The 17,759-nt window shown below is 42.2% G+C and overlaps 1 protein-coding gene across 6 annotated transcripts in view; it reads left to right on the top strand.

Annotated features, from left to right (window-relative positions):
* Positions 1-17,759, top strand: part of phka1a (phosphorylase kinase, alpha 1a (muscle)) — a 199,625-nt gene that overhangs the window by 86,706 nt on the left and 95,160 nt on the right. For 5 of the 6 annotated variants that reach the window (XM_085996205.1, XM_085996221.1, XM_085996203.1 and 2 more), the window contains 5 exons: positions 76-210; positions 977-1,086; positions 6,157-6,301; positions 10,124-10,202; positions 11,944-12,023. In XM_085996205.1, the coding sequence (XP_085852331.1) occupies positions 76-210; positions 977-1,086; positions 6,157-6,301; positions 10,124-10,202; positions 11,944-12,023 (549 nt within the window). Of the gene's footprint in view, positions 1-75; positions 211-976; positions 1,087-6,156; positions 6,302-10,123; positions 10,203-11,943; positions 12,108-17,759 lie in introns of all 6 variants that reach the window. The other variant, XM_085996211.1, reaches the window with a different exon arrangement.

Genomic DNA, 17,759 nt, shown 5'->3' with positions numbered 1-17,759 from the left:
AAACCCAGTTCACAGAGATGAAAAACTTTTACATTTTGTTTCCTCATTCTAAAATGCCTTTCTGTTTAATTTCAGTGGCAATAATGGCAGAAACACTAGGAATAAAGCAAATCTTGGAGAAGCATGGAATCAAAGTACAAACTGTAACAGAAGTTTTTCCGATCCGAGTGCAGCCAGCTCGTATTCTTTCTCTTATCTATGCAAGACTTGGTGAGAAAATCTTTTCATTTATTTGAATTGTGGTGGGAATTACTATGAGATTTAATTTTTGTAGTTTACTGGATATTGATGCTTTCCTGTACAGCAGTAATGGAGCTAAATTAGCTAGGAAAAATACTAATGGGCACTCTAATATTTTGCACACATACATGTTAATGCTGAGAAAAGGACACTTGCCCATTTCAGGTGCTCAGTGTCAGCATTAAATCATAAGAGAAGGTGCAGCAAAGAAGCTGCAAAATAAGGCTGCCTCTCGTCCGCCCAGCAATGTGCCCTAGCACCAGAATCATAAGAGCACCTTCTACACTATGGAGATTTATATATCTATCTATCTATCTATCTATATATATTTAAACCCCATAGTTAACATATAAAAATACAAAAAGAGCAGGAAGAAAAGACCATCAGACCCATTCATCCAGGCATGTTGCAACCAAATACACCATTGATGCATCCCCTAGCCACGCAATCTCCTGGGAGAGGCAAAAAAAAAAAGCAGCTAATTCAGGAAAAATTCTGGGAAATTTCTCTCCAACTTACTAAGGCAATCAAGCAAGACCTATTTTTTCTAAACTAAATAACCCTAACTCTTAAAACTTATCCTAATAATAGAGTTCTGGTTGCCCTCCACTGCACCTTCTCCCGAGCCTTTGTATTCTTCTTGTGCGGACCAAAACTGGCCACGACACTTCAGGTTTGAGGATTACTGGCTTTGGTCTTTAAGATACAGCTTACACAGATCTAATTTTGTTGACAGGTCGCAATAAGAGAATGATGCTGAGTGGTCGGCCTTACCGGCACATGGGTGTTCTCGGCACATCAAAATTGTATTTTCTTAGGGATGAAATCTTTGCTTTCACTCCTCGGGTAAGTGTAGAATCACCTCGTTTTTTAATTCCATTTGAGAATTTTGTTTTGAATTTTTTGTAATGAAAATATTTAGGTGTACTGCACATCATTTCATAGTCCAAAAAGTACTCAGCACTTTCCTGATAGCTTGAGATCACAGATTTATTAAGAATATAGGAACAGAAGTAGGCCATTTAGCACCTTGAGCCTGTTTCTCCATTCAAGGAGATCATGGCTGATCTGTGCCCTGACTCCATATGTACGCCTTTTCCCCATATCGTTTAATACCTTCGGTTAACAGAAATCTATCCATCTCAGATTTGAAATTAACAATTGACCCAGCAACAACTGTCATTTGCGGAAGAGAGATCCAAACTTCTACCACCCTTTGTGTGAATATGTGTCTCCTAACTTCACTCCTGAAAGGCCTGGCTCTAATTTTCAGGCTATGTCCCCTAGTCCTAGATTCCCCAACCAGCAGAAATAGTTTCTCTCTATCTACCCTATCAGTTCCCCTTAATATCTTGAAAGCTTCAAACAAATCACCCCTTAATCTAAATTCCAGGGAATGCAACCCTAGTTTGTGTAATTTCTCCTCATAACTAAACCCTTGGACTCCAGGTATCATTCTAGTAAATCTATGCTGCACTCCCTCCAAGGCCAATATGTTTCCTAAGGTGTGGTGCCCAGAACTGAACACAGTACTCCAGGTGTGGTCTAACCAGGGCTTTGTATAGCTGTAGCATAACTTCTAACTCCTTGTATTCTACTCCTCTAGATATAAGACCAGCATTCAATTAGCTTTTTTGATTATTTTTGTACTTGTCCATGACATTTTAAGGATCTATGTACATGGACCCCTAAGTCTCTTTGGACCTCTACTGCTTCTAGCTTTTCACCATGTAGAAAGTACTCTGATCTATCCTTTTTAGGTCCAAAGTGGATGACCTCACACTTGCCTATATTGAAATTCATTTGCCACAGTTTTGCCCATTCACTTAATCTATTAATATCTCTTTGTCGTTTTATGCTTCCATCTACACTGCTTACAATGCCGCCTATCTTTGTGTCATCGGCAAACTTGGATGTGTGGCTCTCTATCCCATCATCTAAGTCGACAAAAAACAGAGAGTAGAATTAAACGGGCCATTTTCGGGTTGGCAGGCTGTAACTAGTGGGGTACCGCAAGGATTGGTGCTTGGACCTCTGCTATTTACAATCTATATCAATGACTTGGATGAAGGGACTGAGTGTAATGTATTCAAGTTTGCTGACGATACAAAGTTAGGTGGAAAAGTAAGCTGTGAGGAGGACGCAAAGAGGCTGCAAAGGGATATAGATAGGATAAGTGAGTGGGCACGAACATGGCAGATGGAATATAATGTGGAGAAATGTGAAGTTATCCACTTTGGTAGGAAAAACAGGATATTTTTTAAATGGTGAGAGACTGGGAAATGTTGGTTTTCAGAGGGACCTGGGTGTCCTTGTACATGAGTCACAGAAAGTTAACATGCAGGTAAAGCAAGCAATTAGGAAAGCAAATGGTATGTTAGTCTTTATTACAAAAGGATTGGAGTATAAGAGTAAAGAAGTCTTACTACAATTATATAGGGCCTTGGTGAGACCACACCTGGAGTACTGTGAACAGTTTTGGTCTCCTTACCTAAGGAAGGATATACTTGCCTTAGAGGGAGTGCAACAGAGGTACACTAGACTGATTCCTGGGATGAGGTGATTATCCTACGAAGAGAGATTGAGTAGTCTAGGCCTATATTCCCTAGCGTTTAGAAGAATGAGAGGTATCTCATTGAAACATATAAAAGTATTAAGCGGGCTTGACAGGGTAGATGCTGGGAGGATGTTTCCCCTGGCTGGGGAATCTAGAACTTGGGGGTCACACTCTCAGAATAAGGGGCTGGCAATTTAGGACTGAGATGAGGAGAAATTTCTTCACTCAGCGGGTTGTGAATCTTTGGAATTCTCTACCCCAGGGTGCTGTGGATGCTCAGTCGTTGAGCATAGTCGAGACAGATCGGTAGATTTTTGGATACTAAGGGAATCGAGGGAAATGGGGATAGTGTGGAAAGGTGGAGTTGAGGTAAAAGATCAGCCATGATCTTATTGAATAGCGGAGCAGGCTTGAAGGGCCAAGTGGCCTAATCCTGCTCCTATTTCTTATGTTCTTATAAATACGGGGAACAGTTGAGGCCCCAACACAGATCCCACTAGTCACATCCTGCCAATTAGAGTACTTGCCCATTATCTCTATTGTCTGACACCTGCCGCTTAGCCCATCTCCTAACCAGGTCAATAATTTGCCCTCAATTGCATGAGCTTCAACTTTAGCTAACAGTCTCTTATGAGGGACTTCATCGAATGCTTTCTGGAAGTCCATATAAATACCATCCATAGACATTCCCTTGTCCACTACTTTAGCTACCTCTTCAAAAAATTTAATCAGGTTCGTCAGGCATAACTTGCCCTATACAAATTCATGCTAGCTGTCTGATCAGCTGAAAATGTTCAAGGTGTTCAGTCACTCTATCCTTAATTTTAGACTCTAGTAACAGATGTTAGGCTATGGTAGCATAGTGGTTATGTTACTGGACTAGTATTCCAGGGGCCTGGACTAATGATCCGGAGACAGGAGTTCATAATCCCACCACGGCAGTAGGAATATAAATTCAGTTAATTAAATAAACCTGGAATAAAAAGCTAGTATAAGTAATGATGACTGTGAAATTACTGGATTGTTGTAAAACCCATCTGGTTCACTAATGTCCTTTTAGGGAAGGAAATCTGCCGTCCTTACCTATGTGATTCCAGGCCCACAGCAATGTGGTTGACTCTTAACTGCCCTCTGAAATGGCCCAGCAAGCCACTCAGTTGTACCAAACCGCTACAAAGAAGAAAAACGAGCAGACCACCTGGCATCGACCTAGGCTAATTGGGACACGACAAAGGCACACCAAGCCGAGTTGACCCTGAAAAGTCCTCCTCACTAACATCTGGGGACTAGTGCCAAAATTTGTAGAGCTGTTCCATAGACTAGTCAAGCACCACCCTGACAGTTATACTCACAGAATCATACATCCTAGATTCCTCCATCACCAGTCCTGGGTATGCCCTGTCCCACCTGCAGGACAGACCCACCAGAGGTGGCGTCATAGTGGTATACAGTTGGGAGGGAGTGGCCCTGGGAGTCTCAACATTGACTCCGTCATTGAAGTCCTGGCATCAGGCCAAACATGGGCAAGGAAACCTCCTGCTGATTACCACATTCTGCCCTCCCTCAACTGAGGAATCAGTACTCCTCCATGTTGAACACCATTTGGAAGAAGCACTGAGGGTAGCAAGGGCACAGAACGTACTCTGGGCGGGGGACTTCAATGTCCATCACCAAGAGTGGCTCGGTAGCACCACTACTGACTGAGCTGGTTGAGTCCTGAAGGACATAGCTGCCAGACTGGGCCTGCGACAAGTGCTGAACCAACATAAGGGTCCTGCCACATACAGTCGTGAATGGTGGTGGATAATTAAACAACTAATGGAAGAAGGAGGCTCCATGAACATCCTCATCCTCAATGTTGACGGAGCCCAGCACATGAGTGGCAAAGTCGAGGCTGAAGCGTTCGCAACCATCTTCAGCCAGAAGTGCCGAGTTGATGATCCATCTCGAGCTCCTCCTGAGGTCCCCACCATCACAGAAGCCAGTCTTCAGCCTACTCGATTCACTCCACGTGGTATCAAGAAACGGCTGAGTGCACTGGATACAACAAAGGCTATGGGCCCCGACTACATGACAGTTGTAGTGCTGAAGACTTGTGCTCCAGCACTAGCCGCGCCTTTAGCCAAGCTGTTCCAGTACAGCTACAACACTGGTATCTACCCGATAATGTGGAAAATTTCCCAGGTATGTCAACCAAATGCAGGATAAATCCAATACGGCCAATTACCGCCCCATCAGTCTATTTTCAATCATCAGCAAAGTGATGGAAGGTGTTGTTGACAGTGCTATCAAGTGACACTTACTCACTAATAACCTGCTCACCGATGCTCAGTTTGGGTTCCGCCAGGACCTCATTAGAGCCTTAGTCCAAACATGGATAAAAGAGCTGAATTCCAGAGGTGAGGTGAGAGTGACTGCCCTTGACATCAAGGCAGCATTTAACCGAGTGCGGCATCAAGGAGCCCTAGTAAAACTGAAGTCAATGGGAATCAGGGAAAACTCTCCACAGGCTGGAGTCATACCGAGCACAAAGGAAGATGGTTGTGGTTGTTGGAGGTCAATCATCTCAGTCCCAGGACATCGCTGCAGGAGTTCCTCAGGGCAGCATCCTAGGCCCAACCATCTTCAGCTGCTTCATCAATGACCTTCCCTTCATCATAGGGTCAGAAGTGAGGATGTTTGCTGATGATTGCATAGTGTTCAGTTCCATTCACAACTCAGATAATGAAGCAGTCTGTGCCTGCATGCAGCAAGACCTGGACAACATTCAGGCTTGGGCTGATAAGTGGCAAGTAACATTCGCACCACACAAGTGGCAGGCAATGACTATCTCCAACAAGAGAGTCTAACCACTTCCCCTTGACATTAAACAGGATTATCATCGCCGAATCCCCCACCATCAACATCCTGGGGGGTCACCATTGACCAGAAACTTAACTGGACCAGCCACATAAATACTGTGGCTACAAGAGCAGGTCAGAGGCTGGGTATTCTGCGGTGAGTGTCTCACCTCCTGACTTCCCAAAGCCTTTCCACGATCTACAAGGCACAAGTCAGGAGTGTAATGGATTTGTTAGTGTTGCACTCATCCACTTGCCTGGATGAGTGCAACTCCAACAACACTCAAGAAGCTCAACACCATCCAGGACAAAGTAGCCTGTTTGATTGGCACCCCATCCACCACCTTAAACATTCGTCCCCTCCACCACTGGCGCACTGTGGCTGCCGTGTGTACCATCTACAAGATGTACAAGGTGTGGTGGACACTTTGCAAGTGAGTACTGTGGGTACTAATATCTCTTGTGTGTTTTCTTTTTATGTATGTCCAGTCATTTATTTAAAAAAAAATATGTTTACAGTTTATCGATCAGCAGCAGTTCTACCTGGCCCTTGATAATCGAATGATTGTTGAGATGCTTCGAACAGAGTTATCATACTTGTGTCGTTGCTGGAGAAAGACTGGGCGGCCCACTGTGACCTTTCCAATTTCACATAGTATGCTCAGTAAGTCGATCATTTTGATTCCTATAATACATTGAAAACTGTTTTGAAAAAAATCCCAAATGTTTAATCCTGCTAGCACTGAGCTTAGCTGGAGTATGGTTCCACGGGCACCAGTGGCTCTCTGGTACATCACAGGCACCAGCGGTCTGTTCATTTTTTGAGCCAACCAGTGCGTGTCGCCCGACTATTCGAGTGTGGGAGGCATCCTAGCCGAACCTGATTTTGTTGCTACCTGACAGCCACATGCGTGCATTTTCTAACGGCATGCACTAGATCGTGATTAGGAATGGGAAACTAGCCAGATTATAAATTCATAAAATATATAATAATTGATAGCGATCTATATGACTATAATCTTAATATCTAGCCTGCGTTTCCTATGCTTCAAGCTTCTCTGTCACATTTCAAGTCGCGCATTCAAATTTCTGTGTGACATTTCTAAATGTAATTTAAAGAAACAATGTAACTTTCCTAAGAGTATAAAATTCTAAAGTCAGAATGGCTGGAGCCTCTTAGTTGACCATTTTATTAACTCATCCAATGTTTACTTAAATAGAAATTGCTGTTTGTAAATTTAAAGGGGGACACACACCTACACTTTTTAGCAAAAGAATAATGCATTATTTTACCTGATATAATGTTACTGTCCTTATAAAATAGCACATTTTCTGATGTAATTAATGTCATGGAACATCTGCTGGTTGTGTGCAAACATCACATTATATGGCAGATGCAAAGCAATCTTATGCTATATGCTTCTTAGCTTGAGCCTGAAACTGACGAGCACATTCCAATTTGCAATGTTCCTTGATTGAACAACAATTGAACTCTGCAAATTGCAGAGCCAGGTCATTCAGACTTCAGCTGTTAGTTGGTGAAGGAAATTTGCGAAGTGCAGAGTCTCCAGTAATCCAAAGTTTGCTGAATAAACAGCAATTCATTAAAAAAAATCATGAAGCTCTGTTAACTTAACAACTAAACTTTATGGTGTTAAAGGGACGTAGAGCCAACTTATCACATTGTTATAAACACTGTTGTCCTTATACAATGGCCCAGAAATTTGGGTTGGGGGCTTCCTGCGGCTGCAAGCCCCCGACCTGCACTTACCTAGTGCGCCGGCCGTTGTGCTGTGGGTCCCCGTGGGATTCCGATCCTGGGCCTCCTCCAACTGCCAGTGCGCAGTGCTTGCGTATCCCAGGGGCGCAGTTAGTTCGATGCGTCCCCTGGGATCACGTGGGCCATGGAGAGCCAATGGTAGCAGGGAATGCTTCATTCATAAGTTTGACAGGAAGAGCTATCAAACCTATCGATACTATAAGCCCCAAAACATCACTAAAACTTCAAATACATTTTTTTTTTAAATCACATTTTTAAAATAACTATAAATTACATGAAATAACTATTTTAAACAATTTAAATTTTTGATAATTACATTTTCTAACAGGGCTAAAAATAAACTTACCTTTAAAGTATTTAAAAATAATAAACCTATGGAAAAAATGTTTTAATTTTAATTAATTCACCACTTACCTTCTTAAAAGCAGGCCTTGCGCTTGCTTTTTAAAAGTGTAACTGCTGGAGACTTACCCTCCCAGAGAAACCTGCAAAAAAAAAAAAAAAAAAGTAAGTTCCAGGCGCACGCGCTGCCTCTCCTGCGCACGTGTTCCACCTATCAACCCCTTCTTTCAGGGGAACGGAAGTGCCGGTTTCCCACGCACGCGCAGTGCATGCACGAATCCAGCACTTTCGTTGGGCCTACGCGTGAGTACCCCGTGCGTACTCGCGCGTTGTGACCCGAATTTCTGGTCCATTAGCATAAATTTGACTTGACATGAAAAAACAAGTATAGGGATAGACTGGTCATTTTCCGGTTGGCTGGCTGTAACTAGTGGGGTGCCGCAAGGATCAGTGCTTGGGCCTCAGATACTTGCAATCTATATTAATGACTTAGATGAAGGGACCGAGTGCAATGTATCCAAGTTTGCTGACGATAAAAAGCTAGGTGAGAACTAAGCTGAGAGGAGGACACAAAGAGCCTGCAAAGGGATATAGACAAGTTAAGTGAGTGGTCAATAAGGTGGCAGATGGAGTATAATGTGGGGAAAGGTGAGGTTGTTCACTTTGGTAGGAAGAATAGAAAAAGAGAATATTTTTTTTAAAGGTGTGAAACCATTAACTGTTGGTGATCAGAGAGATTTAGATTTACAAGAAACACAAAGTTAGCACGCAGGTACAGCAAGCAATTAAGAAGGCAGATGGCATGTTAGCCTTTATTAAAAGGGGGTTGAAACACAAGCGTAAGGAAATCTTACTACAATTGTTACAGGGCTTTGGTGAGACCACACCTGGAGGACTGTGCACAGTTTTGGTCTCCTTATCTGAGAAAAGACATACATGCCTTAGAGGCAGTGCAACAAAGGTTCACTAGATTGATCCCTGGGATGAGAGGGTTGTCCTATGAGGAAAATTGAGTAGATTAGGCCGATTCGATCTGGAGTTTAGAAGAATGAAAGTTGATCTCATTGAAACGTATAAGATTCTGAGGGGGATTGACAGGATAGATGCTGAGACGTTGCTTCCCCTGGCTGGAGAGTCTAGAACTAGGGGGCATAGTCTCAGGATAAGGTTCGACATTTAAGACTGAGATGAGGAGGAATTTCTTAACTCAGAGGGTTGTGAATCTTTGAAATTCTCTACCCCAAAGGGCTGTGGCTTCTGAGTCGTTGAGTATATTGAAGGCTGAGATAGATAGATTTTTGGACTCTAGGGGAATTATGGGGATTGGGTGGGAAAGTGGAATTGAGGTCGCAGATCAGCCATGATATTGAATGGTGAAGCAGGCTCGAAGAGCCATATGGACTATTCCTGCTCCTAATTCTTATGTTCTTATGTTGTTAATGCCACGAGAGATCTGCTAATGTGTATGCATGTGTAGAGATAAATTATATTTTAATATCTTCTATCGAGCATGAGTTTTATCTGTTACATTTCAGGTATCACACTTGGGTTCAAGTTTTTCTATAAGCAAATTTTGAATCGCACTTGCACTTAACTAGCTAGCTGAAATTTCATATTCATAAAATAGCGACATTGCAGTTAGTGTATGTACCAATCAAAAGCAAGCAAAGTAGCTACATAAAGTTCCAGTGAAAAGAACCAGTCCGCAAAGGTCAACAATACAAAGGGGAAGCCAGTGACATAGCTACAAATATATATATATTTGAAAATCCTTTCAGCTGCCATTTTGAACTCTCGCAAGCTGAAAAGCTTAGTCGAGGAATAGACACAAATTATAAAATTTACAAGAAAATTATTTTAAACTTACCTATGCAAGAACATTTTATATGCTTTAAATGGCTGACAATATTTTCTGTCAGAAGTCTGCTCATTTTGAGATGCCTAGGCCTGAGATCATGGGCCTTCCCAGCTGTCACTGTCAGCTAGAGAATCAATAAGCTAGCAAACTTTATCTCTGAATGCATCTGTGCCTATGGCTCCCACAAATATTTTAACTGATGGGAGGGCTGCCATTCACTGAGTGAGTCAGGCCTTGTGGTTGGTAAATCTGCCCCCACTCTGTCAATCCAGACTTCATATTTTCTTGTGTTTTGTATATTTATTGGTCCTTATTATATTTCCAGACTTTGGCACTCTGTTGCAACTGTGTAATCTTTGACTTACTGTGAGTAACACAATGGGAGATCTGCGAGTTGAAACATTAGATGGGTGTGATTTTTTTTGTTTGACACTTGAATATAAATTATAACTGATCTCATATGAATGACCTTTTTTTTAAAAAAAGTTTTAAAATTAACATTGCAGTTAACGATGGAACCAACATTCATCCAAATGTTCTATCAACATTAAGGAAACTGCAAGATGGATATTTTGGAGGAGCCAGGTAAGTAATCTGAAGACCCATTGCACACTTTTTCCAGTAGGAGTCGTTGAATAATTATGAGGAGCAGGAACTATGGCTGATAGTTTCCCCCCTCTCGTCCAGGGATGCTAAGGCCAATAGAATGCCCTTAATTATTTTCCTGGCTGAGATCCGCCAATTTAGCAGAGAATGAGAATGAAACCTGAAACCTTCTGATGTGTATGTCTTAACAATACACCAGACATTGCATTTAAAAATTTGGTCTTTGACAGCGTAGAGGCTTTTTATAATCCTCTTTGTTCTGTCCATAGACAAGATCTTAAATGCGATTCACTGACAAACACTCCTGTGGTAGAAAGCAACTTTCAGTGTTGGTTACTGTTAATTGGAGGGAGGGAGAAAGGAAGAGATTATTGTAATTTTTTTCTTCTAATTTTCTCCCCATCTCTTTTAAAGTTGTTGATTCTTGCTTGGATACAGTTCCATGGGTATGAATTGCCTGTGGTACGTTAGCTAAGTGGGCATTGTATACTCATGAGCCCAGATGAATTGAGTGTTGACAGACTATTCTACCATAGGGTAGGGGCTTCACAGCTCAGCTTGATGCTGTCCTTAGTTGTTCTCTGTAAGTGTACACTTCTTCTGCAAGGTTCACTGGTTACATGTTCGGAATTTGAACTTTACCTGATTTTCTCTTTCTTTGCACAGGGTACTGAGGCCAATTGTGTGGCCCCTATTCCTACTCTGGCTGAGTTCAGCTAACTGGGAATTGAACCTGGCATGTTCTGGTCTGTACAGCTCAGTTACCAGCTGAGCCATTGGGGAAGTCTGATTTTTAAATTTATAGAAGCGGTAAAATGTATCCTCTTGGTGTTGCATATGAGTATCTGATATCAATAATGACCTTCAGCTTTAGATGCCACGATACAGAGTCGATTACTTCGACAAACATTGGTACAATAATGTATTGCCACAGATGCCAAATGCAGGTTTTTTAATTGATTACATCCTCAATCTTTTATTCCCTTTTTGTGCCTCAAGAACTGAAATTTTAGTTGGGTTAAAAGGTCCATTTTATCCTCCATTATTAAACTATTTTTGGCATAACACTCAAAATGCTTGAAATTTGTAAGTTTTTCTAATTTCTATTTAAGACCAGCTACATAATTATATGGATTAATCCCTCATTTTTTTGCTCTATCTACCTTTGATCTTAAACTGCTAATTTAGTAATTCTCTACAGATTTTAATGTAAACATTTTTTCCACTTCCATTGGCAAGAGGAAGAAAGAGACCATTTAGTCTAATCCATTCAACCCACCATTTAGGTTATTGCTCAGGACCTTGCGCAGACCATTTTTATCACTTTCCAGAATTATTATCCAGCCTGAATATCTCTCGCTCTTGTCTCGTGTGATTTTTGAGGCCCTCGTTGCAGGATATGGATCTGAGTTATCATTTATTTCTCAAAGGGTGTTTGTTTTTGTATTGATAGGGTGTCCCATTTGTTGGTTTGCTGATTTGTGCATAAAGCAAATGTTCTGCCACCTTCATTTTCCAAATCCACTCTGTTGGTGGAGATCTGGAAGCACATACCAAAATTCCGGGTGTGCGCTGTGTATGATTCTCCAACCACTTCATTTCACGCCAGGAGTGTGAAAATTGCCCCTAGCCCCATGTTTAAATGCACTTGTGGCCAGGCCTGTTGAGCAGCTTGTGGAAGAGTTAAGATAGCAGAAAACCTCTCATTTTTTGTTTGCAGAGTTCAGACAGGCAATTTGTCAACATTACTGGTAACTTCATGCTGCACACAACTCAGTTTTATGGATCTAGGAACTGATGGTAAGACACTTAATGCCTGGCTTGAATCGCACCTTTCAGTAGAAACGATGGACCATCTGCATGAAATTCAAGCTTTAGATATTGGTAAGGATGAGGATCTACACAATTCCTGTTAATTTAACAATACTGTTTTGATTACATATGCTGACATTGGTTTCTCAATAATTAGATTTTGTTTAGAAATACAATTTTTGAAATCGAGCTATTTTTCAGTCTGTTACAATTTTGTGACTTGCAAAGTGCTGCATAATATCCAGAGAAACTTTAGCCAGGCTCTTAAAGGGAGAGCACTCTATTGTTTGAAATATGTACAATTCTCAAGTACCTGAAGGAAAAAAAATTGCAGGGCTATGGGAAATGGGTAGGGGAGTGGGACTAGCTGAAGTGCTGTTGCAGAGAGCCGGCACGGGCTTGACGGGCCGAATGGCCGCCTTCTGTGCTATAACTATTCTGATTCTATAACTTATGTAGTGCTTCTGTACTTGAAGTTAATTTCAATATAACATGTTATAAGGGAAACATTCATTAACATCTCAGTATATACAGTAGTTGCCTATGTAAAATATTGTAGTATTTAGTTCAACTGTGCTCATTTAATTTTTTTTTAATGTTTTCAACTTTATAGAAAGATATGGAAGGGAGAACAAAGGAAAAATTCCTTTTTGCAGTTGAGAGTGAGGCCAAGTAGATGATGATCAATTTAAAGAAAGACTTGGATAGCAGTTGACATTTTTGCATTGCTTCTTACTTCTACAGTATATTCTGGACACACATGTCCCATTATGGCTGAATTGTGCTCACTTTCTGTGTTGTTCAGCTTTTTGCAAAATAATAATTGGCATTTTTTATTTGTTTATTTTTCCATACTAGATAATGCATTTACAATTAGGGAAGACCTTTTTAATAATATAAATAAATAAATGATTAGATGAAAATCACAGTTAAAATGGTTGGTATTTAACCAGAATATAATTGCAGCAGAGAGAAGTGGTGGGGTTAGCAATGATACAAACTGGATTAGCTCAGAAAATTTAGCACAGGACTTGCTTGCTTGTAAGTATTTAGCAAGTAAGCAATAGAGAAAAAATAAAGTTTTCAATTTTCTAGTGATGTATTTGTACAGTAAACAGAAGTTTTCAAGAATCATAGGGGGTAATTTTAAACCCCCAAATGGGTGGGATTAGTTAGAGTGGGAGGTTAAAATATTAAAAATCTGAAACAGGAACCCAACCTGCCTGCAACCCGCCCAATTCTGGCTTTAACTGAGATGGGACGAGGGGCAGGTGACCAATCCATTCGCAGGAGACGGGTCAGTCGTTGAAACATTTTAAGGAGGCTGCATGCCTCAATTTTTACAGGGTTTCTATTTTTGACCCATGTTGGCTGGGTAAAAGGAGACAAAAAATGCCAGATCCATCAGGTAAATGTATTGACAGCATTACCAGGTAGAACAAGAGTGTTTCCTGCAGGCCCAACAAGTTTAAACACCGTCTCTTCCCCCCACCCCCCATCTTCACGATCTCTTTTCTCCCCCCCCCCAACCCCCCCAATCACCAATCTGTTTAAAAATAACACGCATGTCGTGGAGTTAAAACTGGAAGTCAATGAATTGTGTATTATTGAAGAATCAGAATTATGGTATTGGGACAGAATATGAAAGGTGCAGCAATTGTTACTATTTTCTTGATTCAGAAATTGTTTTGAACTTAATGTCAGTCATTCAATTTTATAATGTGGAATGAATCACTCATTCTCTCACTTATTATTGTGCCAAATAGAATTGGTATTCATTTTGTGGGCTGTGAAAATCCTCATCGTCATTACAACTCTGCATACTTGGGTTTGCTTTCTTGCCTTTTTTTGTGTGGCATGACATTAAGTTGCTCCAAATTCTTGGCTATGCTTTTAAAAAAGGACATGAGACAGAAAATCTTTTTGCTTCCTGCTTAGTAGAAGTTATTGTCTTTGTACAAACTGCATTTTATTTTAGGTGCGTGGGCTACTATGTTCTATTCTGCAGCTGAGTCATTTAATCTTGTCTTGCACTTTGCTATTTACAGTATTAAGTTGTGATTTTTAATATAAAAATGAAAGTGATAGGGAAAATTGTACATAATGGTTTATCATGTAGATCTTTATATTGCTATAATCCCTTTCAATGGTATTTCTGTAGTTGAAGTTTGCAATAGCAAAATATCGTTATTTCCAGCATATTGGAAAACTGAAGAGCGTGACAAGCTGTCTCCATTTTGCAAAGTGTGATGTTTACAGCTGCCTTCTGCCACTCTCTAGCAGAAATGAGCAAAGAGGCACACAATTCCTGTTAAAATCCGGAATTTGGAATTAATTCATCGTTGATGTTTCAAAGTAGCAGGAAGTGCTGATGTTAAAAAAGACTAGATTGTACTATGTGCTCTCAACAGATGATTATTTAGATATCCGTATCAGAATTCTCAACATTAGTCTTTTTGAGAGTGGCAAGCCTGAAACGTTTCTGACTTCCTCCTCTTGATATCCTCATCTAATACTTCAATTTTCATATTTACAAATGCTACTAAGTCTGAACTTCACTTTGAATCTTTTTTATCCATGCATTGGGTGAGGTTGGGGGAAGAGGAAGATGGTGACACCTTGGTGTATTACATTTAGCATCAGACAGCAACCTATGCGTTCAAAACTTATATTTTCCTTGGGGGAAAAAATTCAAAGGAAAATAATTCAGTGTTTTTTTCGATTCCAGTTTTCTTCCCGACTCTCCTGAAGACAGTGACTCATGCTGGGGTACAATTCAATAAGTACTGACAGCTGGCCGGTCGCTATTCATTTGTGATCATTGGCAGGCTATTTTATTGAGGGGAACATCATAGCCAAACTTTGTCCTACCCTCACCTGACATACACACATTCCCACTTTCCAGGACGGGTTACTGGATAATTATCAGGTGTGGGAACCCTTGCCTAACAAGGGAACTGAAAAACTTATTGTAAGGCCTGCACTGCTGTCTTCCCTGAGATCAGCTAATTTAACAGACTGGCATTTTTTTTAATTTTCCATATTTAAAAGAAAACATAATATGATCAGTAATTTATTCTGTCTAATGAGCAGTATAAGATCTGGTGATAAACATACAAAGATCATTTGCTGTACATGAGACAATCTCGGCAAACAAAACACTTCTCTAATGAGCCGACATCTCTACAAGGCCACCAGCAGCCTTGTCAATATTGCTAAGGAACTTGGACCTTAATTAACTACGAATTCTAAGTGGGACCAGAGCTGCATCTCCAACAGTACTCATATGTTGATTAAATCTTGGGCTACTGATCCTGTTTCAAATGAAGAAAATATGTTTTGTCTGACTGAGCACTCTTCCACAGCATGCATGTTCATCTAGACTGGATGGGAGTTCCCTTTATCATCGACAGATGTGCAGCTGCATACTGAATATAATAGAACATCTTTAAGCCTTCTCCAGCCTAGCTCCAAATCAATTTTACTCCTTCAAATAGGACCTAGATATAAATTTGGCTGGGAACAGGAGGTTAATAGAAATGGTTGCAGCCTGAGAGAAGTACAGTACTCATGTAAATAATTATTTCTGTGCTACTGGGCAGGAGGGCAATGCATTTGCTGCTACTTCCTGTGGTCGCCTGCGGAAGAGAGTGTTTGAAGACCAGGACCTCAAACCCGGCACTAAGCTCATGGTCTACAGAGCAGCATTGTTACCTGCCCTCCTGTATGCCTCAGAGACATGGACCATGTACAGCAGGCACCTCCAAGCACTGGAGAGGTACCACCAACGCTGCCTCCGCAAGATCCTGCAAATCCATTGGCAGGATAGGTGCACCAACGTCAGTGTTCTTGTTCAGGTCAACATCCCCAGCATCGAAGCTTTGACCACGCTCAATCAGCTCTGATGGACGGGTCACATTATCCGCATGCCCAATACGAGACTCCCAAAACAAGCGCTCTACTCGGAGCTCCGGCACGGCAAGAGAGCCCCAGGTGGGCAGAGGAAACGCTTCAAGGACACCCTCAAAGCCTCCTTGAAAAAGTGCAACATCCCCACCGACACCTGGGAATCCCTGGCCCAAGACCGCACAAAGTGGAGGAGAAGCATCCGGGAAGGCGCCAAGCACCTCGAGCCTCTTCGGGAGCAAGTGGAAGCCAAGCGCAAGGCGCGCACGTCAACCTAAGCACCCCACCCACCCGCCCCTTCAACCACCGTCTGCTCCACCTGTGACAGGCTGTAGGACCCGCATTGGACTCATCAGTCACCTGCGAACTCATTTTTAATGTGGAAGGAAGTCATCCTCGGTTCCGAGGGACTGCCGAAGAGAAGAGAAGAGACTTCCTGTGGAAATTGATATATATAGGGGGCTAAATTGGATAGCCCCTGAAAATGGGCGCGTGATTGTGATGCGCGATTAACCCGCACCCGTTCAATGTGATGCAGGCAGCACCATTGGCTGCATGCATCAGCAGGGGCCCAAAATCATTACTTGCTAGCACCAGTTAAAGTTAGCCTGCAGTACTTAAAGCCAACCTGCACCTCTTAAAGGGGTGGTGCATTGTGGCTGGAGCAGGTGGTGGAAGTCGTTGTACAACTGCATTTGACGTAGCAAACACTCAATAATGGCACAACGTGGGAGAGAGCGGGCTCCAAGGTTTTCCAATGCTGCACTAGTGGCCTTGGTGGAGGAGGTAGAATGGAGGAGAGATGTGCTCTATCCACAGGGGGCCCTCCAGACAAATGCTCAGAAGGCTGTTTTTTTTTTTAAATTAGTTTTTATGGGATGTGGGCGTCGCTGGCAAAGCCAGCATTTATTGCCCACCCCTAATTGCCCTCGAAGGTGGCGGTGAGTCGCCTTCTTGAACCGCTGCAGTCCGTGTGGTGAAGGTACTCCCATGGTGCTGTTAGGCAGGGAGTTCCAGGATTTTGACCCAGCGACGAGGAAGGATCGGCAATATACTTCTAAGTCAGGATGATGTGTGACTTGGAGGGGAACTTGGAGGCGGTGGTGTTCCCATGCATCTGCTGCCCTTGTCCTTCTAGGTGGAAGAGGTCGCGGGTTTGGGAGGTGCTGCCGAAGAAGCGTTGGCGAGTTGCTGCAGTGCATCCTGTAAATGGTACACACTACAGCCACGGTACGCCGGTGGTGGAGGGAGTGAATGATTAAGGTGGTAGAGAGGGTGCCAATCAAGCGGGCTGCTTTGTCCTGGATGGTGTCAAGCTGCTTGAGTGTTGTTGGAGCTGCACTCATCCAGGCAAGTGGAGAGTATTCCATCACACTCTACTTGTGCCTTGTAGATGGTAGAAAGGCTTTGGGGAGTCAGGAGGTGAGACACTTGCTGCAGAATACCCAGCCTCTGACCTGCTCTTGTTGCCACAGTATTTATGTGGCTGGTCCAGTTAAGTTTCTGGTCAATGGTGACCCCCAGGATGTTGATGGTGGGGGTTTCGGTGATGGTAATGCCATTGAATATCAAGGGGCGGTGTTTAGACTCTCTCTTATTGGAGATAGTCATTGCCTGGCACTTCTGTGACGCGAATGTTACCTGCCACTTATCGGCCCAAGCCTGAATGTCGTCCAGGTCTTGTTGCATGCGGGAATGGACTGCTTCATTATCTGAGGAGTTGTGAATGGCACTGAACACTGCAATCATCAGCGAACATCCCCATTTCTGACCTTATGTTGGAGAGGAGGTCATTGATGAAGCAGCTGAAAATGGTTG

The sequence above is a fragment of the Somniosus microcephalus genome, chromosome 1 (assembly GCF_052327205.1).
Source record: "Somniosus microcephalus isolate GS21.2 chromosome 1, FLI_Smic_1.0, whole genome shotgun sequence".
Taxonomy (NCBI): Eukaryota; Metazoa; Chordata; class Chondrichthyes; order Squaliformes; family Somniosidae; genus Somniosus; species Somniosus microcephalus.
The sequence above is the reverse complement of the archived record's forward strand: the minus strand, read 5'-3'. Positions and strand labels throughout refer to the sequence as shown.